General features: G+C 36.5%; 1 protein-coding gene across 2 annotated transcripts in view; it reads right to left on the minus strand.

Annotated features, from left to right (window-relative positions):
- Positions 1-317: 317 nt before the first annotated feature.
- ZZZ3 (zinc finger, ZZ-type containing 3) overlaps positions 318-25840 on the minus strand; it is a 121719-nt gene continuing 96196 nt past the window's right edge. For both annotated transcript variants that reach the window (XM_011997360.1, XM_011997361.1), the window contains exons 6-15: positions 19844-19982; positions 17344-17491; positions 17141-17256; positions 16367-16438; positions 14930-15031; positions 14168-14263; positions 11368-11520; positions 4081-4215; positions 1896-1996; positions 318-1599 (exon numbers count right to left, since the gene is read on the minus strand). In XM_011997360.1, coding sequence (XP_011852750.1) covers positions 1455-1599; positions 1896-1996; positions 4081-4215; positions 11368-11520; positions 14168-14263; positions 14930-15031; positions 16367-16438; positions 17141-17256; positions 17344-17491; positions 19844-19982 — 1207 coding nt within the window. In that variant the 3' untranslated portion in view covers positions 318-1454. The remainder of the gene's footprint in view (positions 1600-1895; positions 1997-4080; positions 4216-11367; positions 11521-14167; positions 14264-14929; positions 15032-16366; positions 16439-17140; positions 17257-17343; positions 17492-19843; positions 19983-25840) is intronic.

Here is a 25840-nt window from a genome sequence, read left to right on the forward strand (position 1 = left end):
ATTTCAACTTTAGTATTCACACCTCAGCATTAATAACTGCCTTTTTCTTTAACCATGGTCTGTGTTTCCTTTTTGTAAGCTAGTTTAATTTAGTGTTTTGGCACACACTGAGTAAAAAACATTACCGTCTTTTACAGGGTTGCTTAAGATCACCCTCTTTTCCATAATATATTCCTTATTCTTCATAAATGACGGAAAGAAAACTCTTAAATATGTGAAGCAAACCATTTTTAAAAATACCAATTTCTGGTTTTAACACTGGTTAAAAAAAAAAAAAAATCCAAAATCTAACCAAAAGGAAGTCACAACAAACATTCTATAATATAAACAGACAGTATCCACATAGTTTATTTCTCACAGTTCTCCTGACAAATGAACATCATTCAAGAACATACTGTATACACAGATAAGAAGAAACATACAAAATGTTTTAAATGATGCACAACAAAATCCAGCAGTATAAAAGAATGCATGTGAACTCTTGCTCACTGCGCAGACTAAATTTAATCACTTGTTTAAATAGTAATAAAAATACAATCTTTTATGGATCTTGTGCAGACTACAAAAGAGGGAAATTATTACCATATATATGATTTTTATATTAGGCAGTTTTCTTTGATGAGTTGTACTGACAACTCCAAATACAGAGGCAGAAGGCTGTGTATTTTAAAGGAATTAATGTTGTGAATTAGAGACTTTACACAGTTACTACCACTGGCACTTTTCACCATAGTTTGTACACATCACATGATCATCTTATATAACATTACATTTAAAAATATATCTGAGTGACAATTTTATAACATTCACACACCATGAGCTGGTTAAGGAAGCAGTGCCACAGTTGCCTCCTGTAGTGCTTCACTGTTGGTAATTAAGGACAATTCATTGTGGTTAAAAGAAATTAGGTATCAATATGATTAAGCAGCTCCAATTTACTAAAGGCCATCAATGACCAACACTGGGACAGTGAGTTCTTTTAAAGTGTATATCCTAGAAGCAAACACCATCATTGGTTAAAACTTTGTCTAAAGAAGTGAGTTTCTGTGCTGAAAACTATTTTCACAAAACTGAAGGCTACTAAACTGTTTTAATATAAATACTTTGTCTTCTCATTATCATATTTATCACCAAGTTCTTTGAAACCTTTGGAATTTACTCTCTCTTTAATGTGTGCTCTCGTTCCATTTCACCCATTTAAGATCACCACCTAAAATGCGGTGGTGAAAAATTCACCAGGGAAACCCTTTGCTCACCAGGAATGTTCAGCTGCTGAACAGTGATCTAGAGCCACAACGGTGCAGAGCTGTACTTGACGAGAACACTCAGGAAGCTCTCATGCTGTGAGTGTCATTTCTGGGAAAGCAGAGAATCTTTCCAAACTGTGCACATAATTAACAATGATACCATTGCTATGTGTTGAAGAGGACTAGTAAATGATGTTCTCTTCCATGTCATCTGTTTGCTGGAAAGTAGTTTGGGTCAAGGTAATTATAACTGGTGCCCTGAGAGACACAGTAGTCTCTGTCTAAGAATGTCTCTGACCTATAAATAGGTTCTAATTGGTGATCTTCCTTGTGAATATCTGTTTCATGTAGGCTGCAAAGAAAAAAAGACACATATCATTACAAGGTATTGGATGCATTTTAGTCTGTGTATTACAAAGCCTCCTCACAGCTCTCCCTGTTTAAATCCATTAATCTATCAAAATCTGTAATGCAAAGTTACCTGATATGTGGTATGATTACAGGAAAAAATTAATTGCCTAGAACAACAAAGTTTAATTCACTCAGTGTGACTATTAATATTTTCTATGTTTGGAAATCAAATTCACTAATGGCTGAGAAGCTCTTTTCTTGTCTAAGTTGAAGACTGACAATGAAGAAAATACTTACCAGTCTGAACAAGAATCACAGAAATCCAAAGACATTTCTGGGGGACAATCCTGGCAATGCCATCGAACACCCTGGATGGGTTCTATGCCACAGTTATCACACTATAACAGATTCAGAGAGAAAATGTATTAAATTATACTGTTCCACGACTTTTTATTCTCCACAAGGAAACATACGATGTGCACATAGACATCTTCTCCTATCTCTCCATGCACAGGACAGTAATATACCACACAAATGGTTATATGTCAGAGATAATTTCTAGCAAACTAGGTAAAATTCCATCCACTCAACATCAAGGTATGCATGAGTGAGAGGAACATTAGAAGGGATAATCTTCAATCAGCTTAAATTTATTTAAAAATTTTTAAAAGTAAATCATCTTCAACTTGGGTGGTTTTGTTATTTGTAACCATCTACTTGAAAGGTAACTCAGACCACTGTATGATGACTATGGTTGAGAAACAGAGAGTTAATACCATAGTTAAAACTATCCAAATATGATACAGAATTGTTTTAACAGGTTCTCTTGGCTGACAGGAACGCAGGCAACAGTAAAATTCTGTCTGAATTTTATCTTATTGAATCACTCTCCAAAGCCTAAAGACTCCTAATAACCAATGCCCATCAGGTGAAAAAGGCAGATCTGGCTCTTTTTCAGCGTGGTGGCATCATGATAGTCCTCAGAGTATTCTGTGCACTTCTGGAAATCAAACGATATATCATTTCTAGTTTCTTTGATCATCTGGTCAACTATAGTGGCTGCCAGACTGGCAAACAAGCCATGGCTGGGTTTTGCAGCAAAATTAGGAGAAGGGAAGCAAGTTTCTTTTTGAAAGGCCAGAGCTGCCAGTTAGGAAAATCTCTAATGGAGAAGTAGGGTCACTGAAAGATCAAGAGGGAAAATCATTTAATATAGTATGATTACTGCCTACTCTAGAGGATCAAAGGTACAACTTTGTTTTCAATTTGGTTTACCAGTCACAGCACACATCAATACTTTCCTGTCTACCCACCAACACCACCAAGTTTATGGTCTCATTATTACTTCCTCCAGTCCAACCAAGTCAATTCTAATGCCTAAAGGCTTCTCAAGCTTGCCAATCTTTATTTCCATGGCCACCAGTCAAGTTCAGGACACCCTCATCTTTTGTCTAAATTATCAAAAGAATCTCTAACCGGTTTCCTTGACTCTAGTCTTGCCTTCCTCTAATTAAGTTTCCATACTATGGCCAAAATGATGAGGGGAAAAGCTGGTCAGTTTCAAACCCACTGCTTTCCTAAAGATCATCACCCCCAATAGTTTAAGTAACTAGAATGATCTTTTCAAAACGTAAATTTCATGTTACTTTCTGCTTAAAATCATTCAATGGTTCCCCCACAACCTCAGGATAGTGTGAGTTCCTTGGCAAAATTTCCAAGGCGGTGCAAGCAGCCTCTAACTACTCTCTAGTATGTACTCTAGCCACACTCAACTATTTTGTTTAACTTCTCTAAATACCTTATGAGAATGAAAACAACATAAGGGCAAGAACTGAGTCTGTCTTGTTTACTGCTGAATCTCTAGCACTTAGCAAAGTGCCTGGAACATAATGTGTGTTACAAAAGTCTGCGGAATAAGTATATGTATTTCTATTAGCCTCTCAATCAGAAAGGGGAAAAAAACCCCATTTCTGATCCACGGACAACAGCAACAAAAAGAGAAACAGCTAAATAAAAGCGCCTCACATTTTACCTCAATTGATAGCTACCTGTATGTTTGTCTTCACTCTGGTAAATAATACACTCTTCACATCAGGAACGATGGCACCATTACTTTGTATAAATGAATGGGATAAAAGATAAACTTTTTTCCTACATGCTTAGCAATTCTGGAGTTTAACACTACAGAAACCACTTTAACTCTTATCACCCTTTTAAATTAAATGAATACTCCAGCCTGGCCAACATGGTGAAACCCCATCTCTACTAAAAATACAAAAATTAGCTGGGCGTAGTGGCGCACACCTATAATCCCAGCTACTTGGATGGCTGAGGCATGAGAATCGCTTGAACCCAGGAGGCAGAGGTTGCGGTGCGCTGAGATCATGCCACTGCACTCTAGCCTGGGCAACAGAGCAAGACTCTGTCTCTAAATAAATAAAAAAATAAAATTAAATGAATACTAAAATTAAGTAGAACTTACCTTAAAGCCCACATGTTGCACAAATCCACTTTCAGCTTGCATTTGCTGAAGTTTCTGCTTCTTTAACTTTTTAAACTGTAATAGTTCTTTATATTCAGGTAAATTCCTATACATAATAGGAATACTTTCGTCATCCTATCAAAAAAAACAAAATAAAAATGTTGGTTTGGTAATGAAAATGAATTAAGGGTAAGAAATACTGATACAGAATATTTTTCTACTGATATTTTTCATTTTTAAAATACCTTTTAGTACTCATAGAAAATTAGTGCTGCTATTAGCAGTATTTTCCACTAATGCTTTTGGAGGACTTTTCTTTAAACACAATAGTAATTCTGAATTGTAGCAGACTACTTCAATGCAGGTAAAAGGGAAGCGCGGCCATGATTCTCACCTCTGTTACACACTATTGCAAACCCAATCCCATCTTTACATTTTCACGGTTACCTGAGTGACCTGTAATCTACTTCTCCCTCATTTAAGGAAGTTTCTTTTCTCCAATCTAACAGGTTCTTACATTTGCTCCTGTAAACATGACACTTTCTCAATAATAAACAAACCAATCTCTGCTCTTGTTTTTTGCTCTGTACTCCCAATGATCAAAGTAGAACACTTCTCTCTTACTCAACAGGATGAACTGAGTTACAAAGATGACTATTTACAATAGACTGTAAAAGAAATAAACAGTAAAAACTATATAAATGAATTAAGCAGGCTAGGTGCAGTGGCTCACGCCTGTAATCCCAGCACTTTGGGAGGCCGAGATGGGCAGACCACTTTAGGTCAGGAGTTCAAGACCAGCCTGGCCAACATGGCAAAAGCCCGTCTCTACTAAAAATACAAAAATTAGCTGGGCATGGTGGCACGCACCTATAATCCCAGCTACTCGGGAAGCTGAGGCAGGAGAATTGCTTGTACCTGGGAGGCGGAGGTTGCAGTGAGCCAAGACTATGCCACTGCACTCCAGCCTGGGAGACAGAGCGAGACTCCGTCTCAAAATTTAAAAATAATATATTAAATTGAAGTATCCCTTAATAAACTGGTCTTCAAGGTATAAAGTCTATTTATGATTCCGAACTTTTAGATACATATGTTCAGGACCATCCCCCACCTCCCAATTGACAGCAGTTTTCTACTCAAAAATGTTAACATGCAAAATTCGTCTATTTAAAATTGCTGACAACACTGTGGTTCATCATCCTAGACAACTTCAAGATTATCACAGATGCCCAACTCGCTATTTCTGGCCTCTAATCTTAGACTGATTCTACTGAAATGATCTTCATCTTCATTCCTTCTCAGAGTCTCCCATTCCAACAGCCATACCTTGGACCTTGCCTTCAACTCTAAGTATTTTACATCCAAAATATTAAGCTTAGATTTCCTACCTCCACTGTTATTCCTACTTCTCTCATATTCTCACCCCAAATAATCAGCTTTTTTTTTAACCTCATTGAAATTTCTAATCACTATTCTGCTTCCTATTCTCCCAATTCATTTGTGCTCTGCCACCCAGGATCCATTTCTTTCCTTTGCTACTCATGACTGATCCCATGCTCACTAATTTCCTAAAAGCATCTGCAATTCTCTGATCCATGTTCTGTAAATTCCCAATCCTGGACCAGACAAGCCCTACCCCACCCATTCCTCCTGCTACATTAGGTATTAAGTGCTATGTTATTTTACATCAAGAAAACAAAAGCTTACACAAAGCAGCCCAAGTCAGAAATCTAAGTGTTATCCTCAGTTTTTCACTCCATTTTATATCGAATGTAACAAATCCTGTCATTTCTTAATATCTTCTACAATCTCTCTCAAATCGGTCCTCTAGTATCCACCCCCTCCTTTGCCCCTACTATTACTTAAAAGTTCCCAATGGTTTCCTGACTATTTACAGCATCAAGTCCAAAGTCTTCAGCTGAGTAAAAGATTCTTTACAATTTCACACTTCATCGATCTATCTCCCACTTTTTCCTGTTTTTTTGCTTTGTTTTGTTTTTGTTTTGAGAGAGGGTTTCTGTCACCCAGACTGGAGTGCAATGGTGGGATTCCCTGCAACCTTAACCTCCAAAGCTCAAGCGATTCTCCCACCTCAGCCTCCTGAGTAGCTGGTATGACAGGTGCACACCACCAAGCCTGGCTAATTTGTGTGTGTGTGTGTGTGTGTGTGTGTGTGTGTGTGTGTGTGTGTGGAAATGGGTTTCGTCATGTTGCTCAGGCTGGTATCGAACTTCTGGGCTCAAGCGATTTGTTCCTCTAGGCCTCACTTATTGCTGGGATTACAGCACAAGCCACTGCGCCTGTCCCCACTATCCATTTCAAATTCTTGTCAACTAAAGATGTTAGATGATTATTACCATCCTGTGTCACCACTGAGAAAGACAACAAAAGTAATGCTATACACTAATAAATAAGTGACCCAAATAATTAGATAATATAGTAAGAAATGTCACAATGAAATTTACTTAATTCAGGTATTTTGCAAATGCAAAGAGTGTAAACACTTTTAATTTTTAAATTTGCATTTAAATGCTAAGGATATGATTACATGTGATCAGCAAGGCTAAGGTTAAGAAAAGTTAAATCACCTCACACCTAGTAGGTGGCTACTACTAAAAAAAGAAAACAAAAAATAACCAATGTTGGCAAGGATGTAAATAAACTGGAATCCTTGTGCACTGCTGGTGAGAATGTAAATGGTACAGCTCCTATGGAAAACAGTATATGGTGGTTCCTCAAAAAGTTTAACATAAAATTACTATACAATCTAGCAATTCTACTTCCCAAAAGAACTGAAAGCAGGATATTTGTATACCCATGTTCACAGTAGCATTATTCACAATAGCCAAAAGGCGGAAGCAACCCAAGTATCCATCAACAAATGAATGGATAAAAATGTGGCATACAATGGAATATAATGCAGCCTTAAAAAGGAAATTGTGATACATGCTACAAAATGGATGAACCCTGAAGAGCATATGCTGGGTGAAACAAGCCAGTCACAAAAGGACAAATACTGTATGCTTCCACTTATTTGAGGAATGCAGAGTAGTCAAATTTATAGATACAGAAAGCAGAATAATGATTGCCAGAGGCTAGAAAGAGGGGTGTTGGGCAGATGTTTAATAGGTACAGAGTTTGAGTCAGGTAAGCTGAGAGCTCTGGAGACTGGCTGCACAATAATGTGACTGTACGTAGCACTGCTGAACTCTATACTATAAAAATGGTGAGGATGGTAAATTTCATGTTATGTGTATTTTACCATAATTAAAACAAAAAATTTTTTAAACCTCATAGATTTCCTAATCATAATCACTTTAAACTTACTTAAAGGGGACTAATATCAAATGGAGCTAAAACTGTATACAGATTTTGAAGCCACAGAGGAAATAACATATAAATAATTGTTCTGGCTATTGCTTTTTGAAAAGAGAAACTAAAATCTATAAATTTTTCCACAAGATGCTTCATAAATATACATTTTGAGTAGCTATTTTAAAGTGATCAGAATAATTTCAACTGGCACTCATTTTTAAATAAATAAATAAACTCAACAACAACAAAAATTACATCAAATCCAATCCACTCTACTGTATTTTGCCAATTTGTCAAACTGTACCTTTGGGTTTTGTTTTTTTGTGGGTTTTTCTGAGGGTTTTGGGTTTTTTTGTTTTGTTTTGTTTTTTGAGACGGAATCTCACTCTGTCTCCCAGGCTGGAGTGCAGTGGCACGATCTCGGCTCACTGCAAACCTCTGCCTCCTGGGTTCAAGCGATCCTCCTGCCTCAGCCTCCCAAGTAGCTGGGACTACAAGCATGTGCCACCATGCCCGGCTAATTTTTGTATTTTTAGTAGAGACGGAGTTTCACCATGTTGGCCAGATTGGTCTCCAACACTTGACCTCATGATCTGCCCGCCTCAGCCTCCCAAAGTGCTGGGATGACAGGTATGAGACACCGTCCCTGGCCTTTTTGTTGTTTTTTTTTTTTTTAAGACAGAGTCTCCCTCTGTCGCCCAGGCTGGAATGCAGTGGCATCATCCAGGTTCACTGCAGGCCCAATCTTCCAGGCTCAAGTAATCTTCCCATCTCAGCCTCTTGAGTAGATGGGACTTCAGGAATGCACCACCATGCCAGGCTAATAATTTTTTCTTTTTTCTTTTTTGTAGAGATGGGGTCTCGATATGCTGCCCAGGCTGGTCCTGAACTCTAAGGCTCAAGTGATCCTCCTGCCTCAGCTTCCAACAGTACTAGGACTACAGTTGTGAGCCACCACGCCGAGCCAAACTGTACTTCTTTTAAGTACTCCACCACCACTCCTCATCTGGCCAATTTTTATCCATACTTCAAGTACCATCTTCACTGTCACCCTCTCAGGTCTTCCCCTGAAACTCTCAATCTAAATTAAGTACCTCTTAAATAATTATGTTAGCATCTATTTTTCCTTTGAAGCACTTTTTAATTTATTTTTTTGGAGATGGAGCTTTTGCTCCTGTTGCCCAGACTGGAGTGCAGAGCCGCAATCCCAGCTCCTGGCAACCTCCACCTCCCAGGTTCAGGCAATTCTCCCACCTCAGCCTCCTGAATAGCTGAGATTACAGGCACGTGCCACCATGCCCGGCTAATTTTTTTTTTTTTTTTTTAAGTAGAGACGAAGTTTTACCATGTTGGCCAGGCTGGTCTTGAACTCCCGACCTCAGGAGATCTGCCCGCCTCAGCCTCCCGAAGTGCTGGGATTACAGGCATGAGCCACAGTGCCCGGTCTGAGGCACTTTTTTAAATGTGTGATTTACTGATGTGATTACACATTTATCTTCTCCCACAAGACTACAATTTATGAGCACAAAGATCAGACATATTTTGTTCATAACTATGTATCTAACCCCTAGCAAAGCCTAACAGTAAATTTAAATAAACATTTCTCAGATGTACAAATCTAATCATCACAAAGTATGAAATTATACATAAATGCTAATGTTTAAGACACAGCAGATAGTCATTTTTCAAAAGACAGGTTTAAAAGGAAATTTAAAAATTTTTATGAATACAGTTATTAAGGTGGTTTGATATCAAAGTATACAATCAGTATTTGATTAATCTATAGAACAAGGAGCTTACTTTTTATTTGATAACTTTTCATTAAAATATCCTTTTCCAATTCTATATAATCAGAGTATTAAGGAAGATATAGGGTAATCTTTATGTCCTTTAGTCAAGGAATCAGAATCCAGTTAAATATTGAGAAAATAATTTCAGGAATAGTAAAATAATAAAAAATATTAACAGCAACAAAAAGAAATCCCTATATATGTAAAGTAAATAAAGTGAATTAATATCCAACCATGGCAACAACTGAGAGGAATTATTTATTCCAAGATAATTTAAAAACCAATTTGACTTTACTTCTGTAGAGGGATATATATATATAAAAGACAAAATAAAGAACTGAAAAACAAACTGTTTTCAGGAACCGTATTAATAGTAGTGTTGGTTATTAATATATTCTGAGATTGTTCTGAGCAGTGTGAGACAAAGGAAGTGAGAACTGTGACTTTTAACCTGGAGAAAGGAGATACATATTTAAGAACAATTAGGGTAGATAAAAGTCCTAGAGTTCTTAAATTGAATTTGAAATTAAAATATGAACTTAATCATGTCTTTCATCCTTAAATAAAATAAAAATGTATCATATTTCCCAGCTCTGTCCATTAACAGGCCTAGAAACAAAGGTGAACCCAGCAGCAAGTAACATTACTACAGTCAGGATATAGTCTCTAAATACCATTTCCCAGTAAAAGGAAGGACTGACTCTGGGTCTGAGGCAGGAAATATACAAGATAAGCCTGGATTTTCCTTGTTAAAACGGGTATTAAAGAAGCTATTAAACACTATTAGAGTCTTATCAAAAGAACTTAGAAGCCAACTTAAAGAGGCTACAACTATCCAAATATGGGCCAGTTTGAACACTAACAAAGGCAGTAACATCAATGAATTGAACTACATTAAATACACTTACGGCCAATAGTTTATAAGAATACAAAAAAATTTTTAAACCTCATTGGTCATCTTTGAAGGATATGACAAAATGAACTCATTATTTTAAAAACCAGAAAATAGGTCAGGCATGGTGGCTCATGCCTATAATCTCAGCACTTTGGGAGGCCGAGGCAGGCGGATCACGAGGTCAGGAGATCGAGACCATCCTGGCCAACATGGTGAACCCCAGCCTCTACTGAAAATACAAAAATTAGCTGGGCATGGTGGCACACGCCTGTAGTCTCAGCTACTCAGGAGGCTGAGGCAGGAGAATCATTTGAACCTGGAAGGCAGAGGCTGCAGTGAGCCGAGATCACACCACTGCACTCCAGCCTGGGCGACAGAGTGAGACTTTGTCTAAAAAAAAGAAAAAGAAAAAGAAAATAAAGGTAGAATCGAGCAATTATCCTACCTTTTCTATATGTACCTCAGAGTAACCAAATAGTTGACTGGGGGGCAGGGGGATTACTTTATAAAATAGTCCATCAAGTAAATGAAAAAATGATAGCATAATCACTATTCTGTAACATCTAATGAATTAATCGATCTAGGCAATGATCAGTGGCTGTTATGCCAAAAAAAGAGACAACCAGGCTGACAAAAGTAAACCTGAAGTAGTCCTGCCCACCCTAACAAACAAATACATCTGAATCTCATCAATGCTCTTGACCTACTATGAATTTACAGGAAGTTCAGAAAACAGAGGAACAGATTAAATGACAAGAAGAAGATGTAATCAATAAAATCCATACTAGAAAATTCTACAGGACAAATGAACCAGTTCTTCAACAAAAACATTGTGAGAGGGGAAAAAAGGAAAGTGAAAGAGGGAGAATGAACCTATTGTGGCTTATGGGCTTTATTTGGATCCAAACCTGAATGAACAAATTAGAAAAAAAATAATGAACGGTGACTATACATTTCACTATATAATAAATTACCTTTTATAAATATGAAAATTTTGTTGTGTAGTATCTGGGACTTGCTCCCAAATAATCCAGAGCAGAGTTGAGGTGGGTAGGGAGGGAGTAGAGATTAAAATAAGGTAGCCTCAGGTTGATAATTGCTAAGGTTCATTATACTATTCTATTTTTGTATATGTTTGAAATTTTCCTCACAAAAGCACATTACTTAAAAACTATACATGTGACTTGTTCATTAAAAGAAACCAACATTCTCTGAAGAGTGGAATATTTAGAAAATCCTACTCTCTTCTATACCTTGATGTGTATAATAACTAAATAGGTAACTTACTGATGCATCTTCAATAGCAGTGCTCATGTGGCTATGAAAACAAGATCGGTCATCATCTTCATCCATATACACTGGTGGTTCATGGGAAGTCATGAAAGTCGAAGGCTTAAAGAGATGCTTATTAAGAGGGTGCTGTCGTCTGCTTGTTGAAGACTAAATAAGAAAACAAATTTTTAATTGGGACAGTGAAAAATCATTACAAGAATCAGAAATATAAAAAATACAAATGTTACTTCCAACAAGTCTATCAGAAGAATTTCACTCTATCCTTTAGCATACTCTTATGTTGTTGCTTTCTCTATGCTTTCTGTGTTTAATTTTAAGCATAACTAGCCTTAAAAAAATTTCTTTTAAATGTAGAGGAAATACTCCAACAATGGTAAAATGAACCACATGCTCAGTATCTAGCTTATATTTGTATCCCCAGCATTTATCATACTCTTGGCAGTCAAATGCTGGCTGCACTGAACTCTTATGGTCATCTTATAGAAGATCAGAGAGGATGAAGTGGCCTATGCCAGGAATAAAACTACCCAATAAAAGGAAAATATCTATAACATTATGAATATCTGAAAATACTTATCTAACATTGACTGACTGCTTATTCTATGCCAGGGTTGTCCAATCTTTGGCTTCCCTGGGCTACATTAGAAGAAGAATTGTCTTGGGCCACACATAAAATACACTAACACTAAAAAAAAAGAAGAAACTATTGTAATGTTTTAAGAAAGTTTATCAATCTGTCCTGGGCCACATTCAAAGCTGTTCTGGGCTACAGGTGGTATGTGGGCCATGGGTTGGACAAGTTTGCTCTATGCTGATGTCATTTAATCCTTACAACATTCCTATAAAGTAGTTATCATCATCTCTAATTTAAAGATGAGAAAACTGAGGACAGGGAAGTTAGGTTTCTTGTTCAGTGTGTTGCAGCTAGATAGTGGTAGAACAAGGATTATAAACTAGGCCTGTGTGGTGCCCAAATTCTCACTTTCTACCACTATGCTGCCTGCCTGTCTTGATCAATAGCACAGTCACAAAGAACACCCTCAGCTACACGGAGAACCATCATTTCACCTGCTTCCAAATTTAAACTTTAACCATGGCAAACAATCATTGTAAATATAGCTGTACTAGATCTTCACAGCCAAAATACAGTACACCTAAGGGAAAAAAACACATGTAGGTTCTCCAGTATTCCTTTTGTTATCATTATCCAGTGTTAACTATGAAAACATATGGTTACAACACATCTATAACGTTAGCTTAGAAATTAACCATGAAAATTAGAACTCTTACATTAAACACTGATTAACATAAGGTTCCGATATTCCACAGTTATAGGATGAACTCTACATATCTAACACAGGTTATGCTATATTTGGTGGGAAATCCAAAACATTTAAAACAATTGGCAAATTAAAACAAGCTTGGTTAAAAAAAATTTTTTTTTAAATGTGTAAAACATGAAACTGTATAGACAATATTCTTAATGTAAAATTACATTAAATAGCTTCAGTATGGAAGGGTAACAGCACTAGATATACTCTTAGCTTCTCTTTACGAGAAAGATGGCAGTGGTGGCGGGGGGGGAAGTACCAGGATAACTTACTAAGGAAACTTAAAACAGCCAATTAGGTGTCTTTATTTTTTGCTATTACAAGAAACTGGCCTTTTTTTTTTTTTTTTTTTTTTTTGGAAACAGAATCTCCCTCTGTCACCAATGCTGAAGTGCAGTGACGCAATCTCGGCTCACTACAACCTCCACCTCCCACGTTCAAACGATTCTTTTGCCTCAGCCTCCCGGGTAGCTGGGACTGCAGGTGTGTGCCACCATGCCCGGCTAATTTTTGTATTCTTAGTAGAGATGGGGTTTCACCATATTGGTCAGACTGGTCCTGACCTCGTGATCTACTGAACTCGGCCTCCCATAGTGCTGGGATTACAGGCCACTGTGCCAGGCCGAAACTGGCTACATTTTAATGTAGTGTCCTGTTTGGGAAAGAAATGGTAGCTTCTCCACCGTAGAAGGCAACAGAGAATAGTAGAAAAAGCGTGGCACCAGAATGAGAGAGAATCAGTGGTTCCCAGACTTAGCAGCTAAGTGACCAGATAATTCACTCAACATACCCGAGGGCCCAGTTTCCTTATCTAATAAAAGGTTTTAGAACAGTAGAGTCTGGCTCAGAGACCCTCAATATAACAGCTATTAATATTATGTCAGTAAAGTGAAGATGATAAGACTATTTATACTTCAAGAATTGTAGTAAGGATTAAATAAAATATTTTATTTTTTTAAAGACATGGGACCTCTCTATGTTGCCTAAGTTGGACTCAAACTCCTGGCCTCAAGTGTTCCTCGTGCCTCAGCCTCCCAAGTAGCTGGGGCAACAGGTGCACACCACTGTGCCTGGCTTTAGAATATAATAAATCTTTCTATTCTTGGATTTATATAGCATTATCTACAAAACAGAAATTGATTGTATTTATTAAATAATCAAATATCCTAAAAACTTTACCCTCACAAAGCCCTTTCTAACATATTTTGAATCTAAAATCTTTCAAGTAGCACTCATTCATATTACTCCTAAGAAAATAATGAAGAATCATTAAAGCTCACAGAATTTCACTGAGTAGCAATAATGGAGTCCTTACCCTGCATTTATGCACAATATAAGGAAATGCTTAGAATGAACAGAAGTTTTAAAATACAGCAACACTATTCTGTCAAATGTGTACATTTTTACATAGTCATTCTTTAATAAATTTAATCTACAGTTTACTTTCATGTATTTTCTTTTACCTTTTTGGAGTATATATATAAGTTTGGTGTTCTGCCTGGTACTGGAATGCCAGCTTTCGTTAGCTTTATGAAATACTTCTGTACTCGGCTGGCAACCTAAAGAAACATGACAAGTCTCTTAACACAATGAGATGACGTACAATACCTGAGTTGTTTTTAAAAATTAAAACGTACATGAGTATCTAATGAATGCTAAGAATTCAATACTCATCAAGAATCTAAAAATAACAATAAACTGTCACCAAATACACATATATTTTAAAATCTAGGCCAAACAAAAATTATTCAAGTAAATTTAAATTTGATTCTAAAGCTAAACACATATTTCAACTTATGAACACTTGTGTCTGTAGTATAAAAACACATCTATTAATATAGATGGGAATATGAAGGAGTAAACTGCAAGATACATTTTTAGAAAGACAACCAGGGAATACTAAGGCAATGAAACAAACCTGTTTGCACAGTATAACCAAAAAGTTTACAATTAGTATACTTAGTAAGCATTCAAGAGAAACTAAGTCCATTATATGTTCATTTTTTAATATTTCGTAATGATCCAAAGCAGAAGTATCTCAAGTTACTTGTTTCTGAAATCAACAAAAATATATACAATTTAAAAACAAAACAAAACAAAAAAAACATACTACAGCACTCTGTAGCTGAAAGTGTTATGGCAGATCGCCCAATGTCAGCATTATTCTCCTTTATTAAAAAACTACCAAAAGCATGCCAGCAATCTGCAGTCATCTCCTCAATTACCTGTTTTGCTGTCCTGTTGCCCAATTCATCTGCTATCTTCTGCCACCGTCGAGATTCTACTTCTTCAGGAGGGTATTTGATGAGTAGCTGTTCCAGTTTTTTCTAAGCCATACCCAAGACCAAATTTAAGAAAATATGTATTTAATTTTAAATACTGTATTTCTAAATAAATACATTCACATTTCATTTCTAAGTGTAATACTCTCTCCCACCTTTGGGGGTTACATTATTAGAAACCCTCATGGTAGGAAAAATTTCTAGTTAGAAACTTAAGACTTCACAGGGAACAATGAAATTAGAGAATAAACTTATGAAAGAGTTTACAAAAGTTTTCTATTCACGTGAGTAAAAAGATCTCATAAGAAAACAGAAAATAAGTAAACAAATTGGTAGATTACACATTTTAGTGATTTCCACTGACCATCTTTTCTTACTAGACTATGTCTTTCCCCTTACAGTTTTAACAAAAACGTGTGAATTCACTTAAATTTCAACTATTAAAAGAAGCTTTTCCTTCTTTTGTGTGGTCCTTTATTCAAATATTTGATTTTAATATTCCTTCTTGTCTCCTATATCTTCTCATAGTTGCAGAAGATGCAGAAAAATCTGGATGCTTGAAATAAATAAAGATTTCCCAAAGCTTTTTATAAACTGCTAAATGTATAGCTGTGGGGTTAATAACCATATGAGATAAAGATGTGCCTCAAACTTCACCCACTAACAACCCTAGCCACTAGCCAAAAAAAAATGTTAGCTGTATGCCAACGCTGACTGGCTTCCTCATCTCCCTTTGACAACAAAAATAAGAATGCACTTTGAAGCTCAGTTTTACTGGCCTCAGGTTTTTCTCTCTCCCAAAGCTATATTACAAAAACATCTATTTTATTCCATCCACTTCTACTGCCATCTCAAAACCCAGGTTCCTTCTTTTAAAATTATCCCCAAACAAGAGTTTACACATTCTCAAAATCCAAAATTCTTGAAGTATGCAAAAAAGTATACAAAAATAAGTCTAAATATTTAAAACTCATGGTTAACAGGTATCACAAACAACAATATATACTTGACTCAAAATATGGACTCTTTTCTTTTTGAGATGGAGTCTCACTCTGTTGCCCAGCCTGGAGTGCAGTGGCACGATCCTGGCTCAACGCAACCTCTGCCTCCTGTGTTCAAGCAATTCTCCTGCCTCAGCCTCCCGAGTAGCTGGGATTATATATGCACACACCATCACGCCCAACTAATTTTTGTATTTTTAGTAGAGACAGGGTTTCACCATGTTGGCCAGGTTGGTCTTGAACTCCTGACTTCAAGTGATCCACCCACATCAGCCTCCCAAAGTGCTGGGATTACAGGCGTAAGCCTCATAATATTGACTGTAATGTTAACTGTTTACTTTTATTTTTTAAGCCTACACAATTTTGAAATATCTATTACCTGTTCTTCAACAGTCCACAATTGGTTAAATGTTTCAGGTTTGGTATCATCACACAGGCGTCCTCTTATCATCTGCACGTAAGACAAGGCTTTTGTCAGAGAGAAAATAACAACATCTAACCTGTGATATAGCCAAATAACACACAAATTGTGGAATTTTTAAATTAATTTCGAAATATTTGAGTAAATTTTTTTTAATGTATATGCTTTTTGTTTTTACTGTTTACAAAATGCCTTCACATTATTTTATTTCGTTTGGTTTTATACTCCCAGCAATCCTGTGAAATACAAAATAGTACTGTAACTTCACGCTTTAAAAAAGGAAAAGGAAATGTGGGCTCAGAATTGAAAAGTAACATGTCCACTGAGGGTCATCTACTAAGAGTGGCAAGGCCAGGACTCAAATCCTGGTCACATTTCACTACACACAAAGGAGCTACTATTTTTAGACTAAATACTATGTGTCGGATACTGTACTAGGCACATTGCATACACTACCTATTTAATCCTCAGCAACAACCCTACAACATAGGTAATATTAACTACATTTTATACAAAAGGAAACCGCAGCTTAGAGACTTCAACATAAATGATGTCTGAAGGTTCACGGCTCGTAAGTTAGGACTCCAACCTAAGTTTCTCTTAATTTCAAAGTTCCTATCTCCTTTACCTTCCAGTGAAAGACGCTTTAATTTTAAAAACACAAACCACAAAATGTTAAAATGTTTTGTCTAAAATTCAAATTTTCCTACTCCAATATTTCACACTGCTTACCTGAGGACGACTGCTTGAGCCTTCTGGACCATCACTCAAAGGCAACATAGAATATGAAAGGGACTCTCCATCCTTCTTAGGATCTAAAGGACTTTTTGGTCTAGCAGGTAAACCTACTGAAAAATAAGACCACATACAGAACCATTAAAGCAAAACATTGCCAGATATTTTTCTACTTACATTCTTATCATATGATTTCTTACCTTTATCAAAAACTAGCTTAACTCTTCTAGTATGTCTTTTACGATTTTTAAATTCTCTTTCAAAGTTCCCAAGGCTATGGGTATATTGGTCCCATACGATCTCAGGCAACTGAACAACTCTCTGTGGATACGGAAGCCCTATATCAGCCTGGGGGCAGGGGAGAAAAAACAAGATAAAGTAAAAGTCTAAATGTAATTAAAGAAATAATCAACCACAGTCAAATTTTCAGATGACTCCAAATCCAAATAATCAACGGGGCATTTCTATTCATGTTTAAATCCAAATGACAATAAAGTTAATTAATATAGTCTAAATATTAAATGCTAAAGATGATAAGTGAATAAATGAATTTAGCAAAACCTAAGTACTACTTCTAGATGGAGGGCAGTGTCTTTTAAAATAATGATAGTAATATTAAATAAAACTAACAACCCATAAATGTTCTCTGCATTCCATATACCAATATATATCACCAGTTTCATTAATATGAACTAAGAGGAATTTTTTATATGTCCACTAAAACAAACATTTTACAAGTCAACAACATAACTAATATGATAAACCTAAATAAAATAGGCAAATTGAGTTTGTATGAACAAACCCAGAAAAATAGAAGAATCAACCTTTTAAATTAAACCTAGTAGGAAAATTTTTTTCCAAAGAACATGACTTTTTTAATTAAAAAAAAAAAATTCTCAGACACTAATAACTTCATGGTTATTAAAGTATCTTAATTTAATATATTTCTGTGTCTTTTTATAAAAAATTATTAAGATGGTCAACATCACATCTTTATTTCTGAAATAAAGTGAAAAGAAATTCCATTCCAGGCTGAGCACAGTGACTCAAGCCTATAATCTCAGCACTTTGGGAGGCCGAGGCTGGTGGAACACTTCAGGTCAGGAGTTTCAGACCAATCTGGCCAACATGGTGAAACCCAGTCTCTACTAAAAATAAAAAAACTAGCCAGGCGTGGTGCAGTGCACTTGCAGTCCCAGATACTCAGGAGGCTGAGGCAGGAGAATCACTTGAACCCAGGAGGCAGAGGTTGCAGTGAACCGAGATCAGGCCCCACTGCACTACAGCCTGGGTGACCTAGTGAGACTTCAACTCAAAAAAAAAAAAAAAAAAAGAAATGAAAGTCTGTTCAAACTAAACCTGAAAGTGAAGAAACAGGAAATAATCAACAGCATACAAATCTAGTAAATATGCCTAATTACATCTTTTTGCCTACCCGGGAAAGTAAATGAAATGAAATTAAAGTTAATGAATTTTTCATTAGTATTTACTTTACTAACACCATCTGTTTTAGTTGAATTCACTGTAAATAACCATTATAAGTCTTATATCTTTTTGTACCAGCAAATTATTTAATAACAGCAATGCAGAATCAATAAACACTTAAAGGGGCCTCACTTTAACACAGAAGATACACCAAAATTCTAAAAACCTTAGAGTTTTAACAAATCAACATATAGACTCTACATCTATTATGATATTCAATGTTTTCTAAAAGTATGAAGAGAAAGAAATGTTTACCAACTAAATAATATACCTAGAAACATTCAAATAATAAATTAACACATCTAGTGAAATAAGGTCCCCAGAGCTGCTCTCCTAATACCTGGTAGACCACTTTTGTAACTAATTCAAAACAGGTAACTCATAAAGATACTAAAGTTGTCACACAAGATAAGATTTCATTTCTTTTTTAAGAAGAGGATTCTTTTTCATCGTTTTTCAGTTCTAATCTTTTCATACAATGCTGATTAATATTATACCTCTGAAATTTAGTGAACAATTAGTGGGTCCCTATTACAGCACAAATGCACATCAAGATCATCTCCATATTTACACACCAAGAAATTCATTATAAAAACCTGTATCGCTTTTAAGTGGTTAAGTGTTAAGCATGAAAGTTCTGTTGTAAGGAAAACAAAATTATGTAGAATTTTCACATTTAAAAAAGGCATTTCAGAATTAAGTAAAATTTATACTTCTTCCTCATGGACTTGGCTATCGTAACTCTAAAGATATTTAAAAATAGATTTTGTTTTGATCACCATTGTTTTCTCTCTCAATATGCACAAAGGTACTAGTGTGCAAAAGTAACCCAGAAACAAATGTAGTTAATCAATTCTGAAGTATTTTTTTCTTTTAGCTTTACTAATCCCTAAGTCCTGATACAGAGGAGGAAAAATACTCAAAGAAGGGGAAGATAACAGGAAAAGCTAGGAAAAAAAATGGCTAAGGAATAGGACAAGTTCCCATACAAATATCCAATAAAAGCTTCTAGCTATTTTCATTTGGATATATTTTATTGTCTGCCTGGTGGAGGTGGAAGAAGTTGGTATCTTGCCTTAAGTAGTACGGCTAATTATAGACCAAAAAAAACTAAACATTTTAGAAAGTATATACCCATAAAAAAGAATTAGCCAAATTCTCTTAAGCTATTCCCAAACAGATCTTAGTAAATCTTAAAAAGGGTTCAATGTATACCTTCTTCTGGAGTTTTTCCACAAATCCAATGGGATTTTTTAGTGCTTCTCTCTGGTGTCTGCCTAAACTTTCAAGGTCTTGGACTGCTTGAGAACGCTGAGCCTCGAGTACAGCAATCGTCTGCAGTAGTCTCTGATAACTACAGAGACAAAGAAAAATATTTCACAAAAATTTTCTAGTAACAACAATAAATAAAAACTGAGTTCAAGCCATGATCTACTATTAAGTCACACAGTCTTTTAAGAGTTACCTGAAAGAGTTTAGTAAAACATATTACTGGGAATAAATGAGGTCTTCCTGAGTTACGAAGTACCTACAGAAAATAAGAGTTAGAGAAAGCAAAGCCTTCTTCCCCCATCTTAAGTTTTTAATTCTTGAACCTGAACAAGTACCAAAATAAAAGAGCATTTTGACTTTCCAACAATCCAAGTCGTTAAGAAACTGCTAGATTAAAAAAAAAATTAAAATGATAAAATCTTAACACTAGGAGGGATCACTCAATTCAGGCACTTTGTTGTACTCTGTTGAAATAAGGAATCTGAGGCATGTTTTCTCACCAAGAGACACGTGACATTGTCACATAATTCCAACGTGATCTTAGTCTCACGGTTTCCATTTGCTCTATTATACCCTCCCTCCTATTTGAAAGATTTACTTTTCCATCAACAAATCTGTCATTTTTTTCCTCCACATGAAAGATAAATACAAATGTTCAATTCTTAAGTATTAATCATTTGAAGAGAAGAAAGGCCATAAAGATATTTATTCTTTTCTGCTTGCAAAGGTCCATTTGGCAAAACAAACATACAGTTTTATCCACACAAATGTATTACAAGTCATTATCCTGAAATCTCACTATAATACATGTATTCTAATATTCTCCCTCTGTTTAAATTGTTTTGCCTCTCTAATATTTAATTTCACATTACCAGCACACATAGAGAAACATGTTAAACCCAAAGCTCTGAATGCGCAAATACATTTTGCAAAACAACTCAAGGAAAAGTCACTCCAAGTTCACTTTAAAATAATTGGTTAAATCCTTAAAGTATAAGCAAAGCACAATTTTTCTATATGGCTTCAAGTAACTTTCATTTTGTTTCCTACTAGACTATAAACTCCATATGGCAAGTTCATCTGTTTTGTTCATTGTTTTGTTTAGCTAGTATGCAACATACTTCCCAGCACGTAGATGCTCAATAGATATTTTCTAAATGAATACATTTTCTGAATCTTTTAAGTTCAGAAGTAAGCAAACTAGCAGAAGTATCAAAGGTGAAATACTGCAGTTTTGAGGTTCACAGGCCATGGTGTCATGGCAATATGATGTTCTCTATCAGAATACTTTTCTCAGCCTGCTGTCTAAAACAAATCTTATTCTTGTTTTCAAGACCTTGTTAACTAATCTTTGATGAAATTTTTAATAATTAAGGTAAAACTGCTAACGCTGAAGGGTAAGATTCCTCTCCAGCTAGAGATATTTCATTTAAAACTAGAGCTAGGAGCGGGAAAGGCAGAGCTATACTAAGTCACTACAGGATAAATTACAGAGGGTAAATCTAAACTCACTTTCACTAAGCCTTCTTTTGCTTTGAGGTGTATGCAGTGTACAAATCCTGTCTCAGCTGGCTGTTTCTACTAAGCAGGCTCACATAGGCTCAATCTTAGGGTGATGGTAGTGATCTGAGTGCTAGAAGCTAACCTCTCTAGGCAATACTCTTAATTGTCATACTGCACCTTCAGAATTCCTATCCCACTAGATGAATACAACCAGACTTACATTGCCTCTATCCCTGTTTTAAGCAGGAGTTACACACTTCAGTACCACTTTAAAAACAACTGTGAATATATTAAAACTTCAGTAAAAGGTGTAGGCAGAGTAACAATAAGGCACAAGTAAAAATAGGGTTATGAAAAAACAAGTTTGAAAAAGGTACTACAGTCAATTACAATGGCAGCTGTCTTTTTGTTAGGTTTGGAGCAAACGGACACTGGGAAGAAGGACCTCTAATTTGAAGCCAATAAATTACCACAATTTTACAATATGTAAATTATTCCATAATAAATCTGACTTAAAAAATAATTCCAATAAAGATGGCAAATAAGGTACAGTTCTTCAATTCTGCTTCCATTTAGCTAAGACAACATGATTATCAGATTGGACGGCCTATGATAAACATGGGTAAAGTCTTCAAGCTCAAAATAATGAAGACTCTAAGAAAATAGTAAATTGAAGTCTTCAATCCCAGATAATTGGATTTCTCAGCGTACTCAGACACTGCACCAGTAAGATTACCATATATATATATATATATACACACATACATATATATATATCCATGAGCAGATATGGAAGAAATTATTTAAACAAAACCGAAGTGACATCTAAAAAACAGTAAATATAGACAAATCTGTTTTCAATCCCACTCACCCACCTACACAAGCAAACTACAGAAGCTGATCCAGGCATGAATCCAAAGGCAAGATTCATTTTTCATTAATTCAACAATTATTTACTAAGAAAACAAGGCATTATCCTAAAAGCTTTAGTAATTATCAAGATAAACCAGGCATGCAGTCTAAGTATAACAGACGAGTTACAATTATACCACGGAGGAACTGGATGAAGTACAAATAGGGCTGCATTGGTTGTGCTGCTGGGGATGGAGGATGGGTATATGAGGGTCCATCATACTAGTCTGTCTACTTTTTTTTAATGTTTTAAATTCCCCACAACGAATGTTTAAAAATCAATTCCAATTTTGACCCCCCCCTTTTTTTTTTTTTTTTTGAGACGGAGTCTCGTTCTGTCGCCCAGGCTGGAGTGCAGTGGCCGGATCTCAGCTCACTGCAAACTCTGCCTCCCGGGTTCACGCCATTCTCCTGCCTCAGCCTCCTTAGTAGCTGGGACTACAGGCGCTCGCCACCTCGCCCGGCTAATTTTTTGTATTTTTAGTAGAGACGGAGTTTCACCGTGTTAGCCAGGACAGCCTCAATCTCCTGGCCTCGTGATCCGCCCGCCTTGGCCTGCCAAAGTACTGGCCTCCCAAAGTGCTGGGATTAGAGGCCTGAGCCACCATCCCCGGCTCTTTGACCCATATTAATGGGGGAGGTGAGGACTGTACTACTCCTTCTGGGCTGATCAGCTCACAGTTGCCACTGCATTCAGCTATGCTTTGAGAAAGACAAACAGGTTCATGAATAGACAAGATGGATGAGAAACAATGTAAGATGAAATAACAATACAGTTGGCCCTTGAACAACACAACACAGTTTGAACTCCATGGATCCACTTACATGCAAATTTTCTTCTACCTCTGACATCCCTGAGACAGCAAGACCAACCACTCCTCTTCCTCCTCTACCTCAGCCTACTCCATGTGAGGACAATGAGGGTGAAGACTTTTAGGCTGGCCCACTTTCACTTAATGAATAGTAAATACATTTTCTCTTTATTATGATTGTCTTGATAACATTTTCTGTTTCTAGCTTACTTTGTTGCAAGAATACAGTATAAAATACATGTAACAGATAACATCTGTGTTAATCAAATGTTCATGTTATATAGTAAAGCTTCTGGGTCAACAGTAGGCTATTAGTAGTTAAGTTTTAGGGGAGTCAAAAGTTATATGTGGATTTTCAACTACGCAGGAGGTCTATGCCCAATCCCTGTGTTGCTGAAGAGTCAACTGTGGTGTCTGACATTTACTGAATGTGTACTACATGCCAAATGTTGTATTTTAAACGTAATAACTCAATCCTCACAGTAACTTTATGACCCTGGTACCAACATTCTTAATTTTAAACACAAGGAAACCAAGCACAGATTAAATAACTCCCCAAGATCATACCAGCTATTTATGGTGGAGCTGCTATGTGAGGAATGGTTAAAGTCTCTGAGAATATTTAGTCAAGAAATGAAAACCTCCACTAGAATACCATTTCCATTTTTATTTAACAAACAGCTATGCAGGAAAAAAAAAAAGACTTGTTTTATAGAGTATAAAGGGTCAAACCAGGAGCAAATTGTGATAAAGACACAATATGAAGAAAAACTTTGTCTCAGTCAAAACTAATAAAGGTGGTAGGATAGCACCCAATCACCAAGATGTTCAGACAGGTATCTAAAAGAAACTCAAGCACTAAAAACCTGAAACGCTTTAATGCCAGTAAAATATCCTGCTTTTACTTTTGCTACTCACTGAACCAAGCAAGAGAATAGAATAACTTAAAAAAAAATTACACATATTTTTGCATGGACAAAATCATAGTTATACCTTTTCCATAAGGATAGCTATGTTAAATCTATTAAAATTATTTGTTATTTATGTCTAAATCTAAATCTTACACAATGCTAACAATAGCAAACTTACTTGTGTCAAAGAATTAGGGTTTTCTTATTTTCGCCTTTTGAGACGGGGAGTTGCTGTGTTACCCTGGCAGGCGGGCAGTGTCAGATTATGGCTCACTGCAGCCTCTACCTCTCAAGCTCAAGAAATTCTCTCACTTCAGCCTCCCAAGTAGCTGGGACAAGCGTGCACCACCATGCCCAGCTAATTTTTTAATTTTTTGTAGAGACAGAGTCTCACTGTGTTGCCCAGGCTGATCTTAAACTCCTGGCCTCAAGCTTTCCTCCCACCTTGGCCTCCCAAAGTGCTGGGATTACAGGCGTTAAGTCACCACACCCAACCAGAACTGTTTTTAATTTTACATCTCCAACATAAGACATTTTAGTTTTATATATTTGGCCAAAGTATAAATGCCCTTTCAAGTCCTTATCTAAGTTATTTTTACTACTTTTCAATATCTAAGTCCTCTTGAATTCTTTATTTACATTTATGAATATAAAAACATTTGTATGAAAGAGTATATGGGTAAAAATCCTGACATCTAAAGAGAACGTCAAGGAATTAGTAATCTGGAGGTTGATTTACTTACTTACTTATCTATTTATTTATTTGACAGAGTCTCACTCTGTCACCCAGGTTGAAGGGCAGTGGTGCAATCATAGCTCACTGCGGCCTCAAACTCTTGGGCTGAAGTGATCCTCTCGCCTCAGCCTCCCGAGTACCTAGGGCCACAGGCATGCCACCTTTCCCAGTGAATTTGGTTCTCTGGGGTTTTGTTTTGTTTTGATTTTTGTAGGGATGGGGTCTCGCTTTGTTGCCCAGGCTGGTCTCAAACTCCTGGCTGCAAACACTCCTCCCGCCAGAGCCTCCGAAAGTGCTAGGATTATAGGCATGAATCACTGTGCTTGGCCTATAAGTTAATTTTACAGTCCAATTTCTAGGCAGTAATATTACATACACAATAATCAAGGAGGGATGGAAGGAAGGAGTGCAGGAGGGAGGCATAGACAGGCAGACAGAAACAGAAGGAAAGATTTTATATTCAACTGCATCAGAATCTTTTTCAAAAAACTAGATTTCCATTTCTACTGTGGTAACAACCCTTAAGATTCCATGGGCATTTGTAATCTTAAAAAAAACTAATGGAGAAACATTTTTAAAAATCCCTATCAAGGACACTCTGCCAAAATATCAGCCTGATTCTTCAAAATAGTCATTAAATAGTGTCATTAAAAACAAAAAAGAGGGCCGGGCGCGGTGGCTCAAACCCGTAATCCCAGCACTTTGGGAGGCTGAGACAGGCGGATCACGAGGTCAGGAGATTGAGACCATCCTGGCTAACACGGAGAAACCCCGTCTCTACTAAAACATACAAAAAACCAGCCGGGTGAAGTGGCGGGCGCCTGTAGTCTCAGCTACTTGGGAGGCTGAGGCAGGAGAATGGCGTTCTTGCAGTGAGGAGCTTGCAGTGAGCTGAGATCCGGCCACTGCACTCCAGCCTGGGCGACAGAGCCAGACTCCATCTCAAAAAACAAACAAACAAACAAACAAAAAAAGTTAAAATAGGACATCAATAGTAGAATTTTAATAAGGAGTGAAGTGCAAGATAAACATTAAAACTTAGTAGGAGTTGCTCCAGGGGACTAAA

Source organism: Mandrillus leucophaeus, unplaced genomic scaffold, assembly GCF_000951045.1.
Source record: "Mandrillus leucophaeus isolate KB7577 unplaced genomic scaffold, Mleu.le_1.0 Scaffold539, whole genome shotgun sequence".
In the NCBI taxonomy this organism is placed as follows: domain Eukaryota; kingdom Metazoa; phylum Chordata; class Mammalia; order Primates; family Cercopithecidae; genus Mandrillus; species Mandrillus leucophaeus.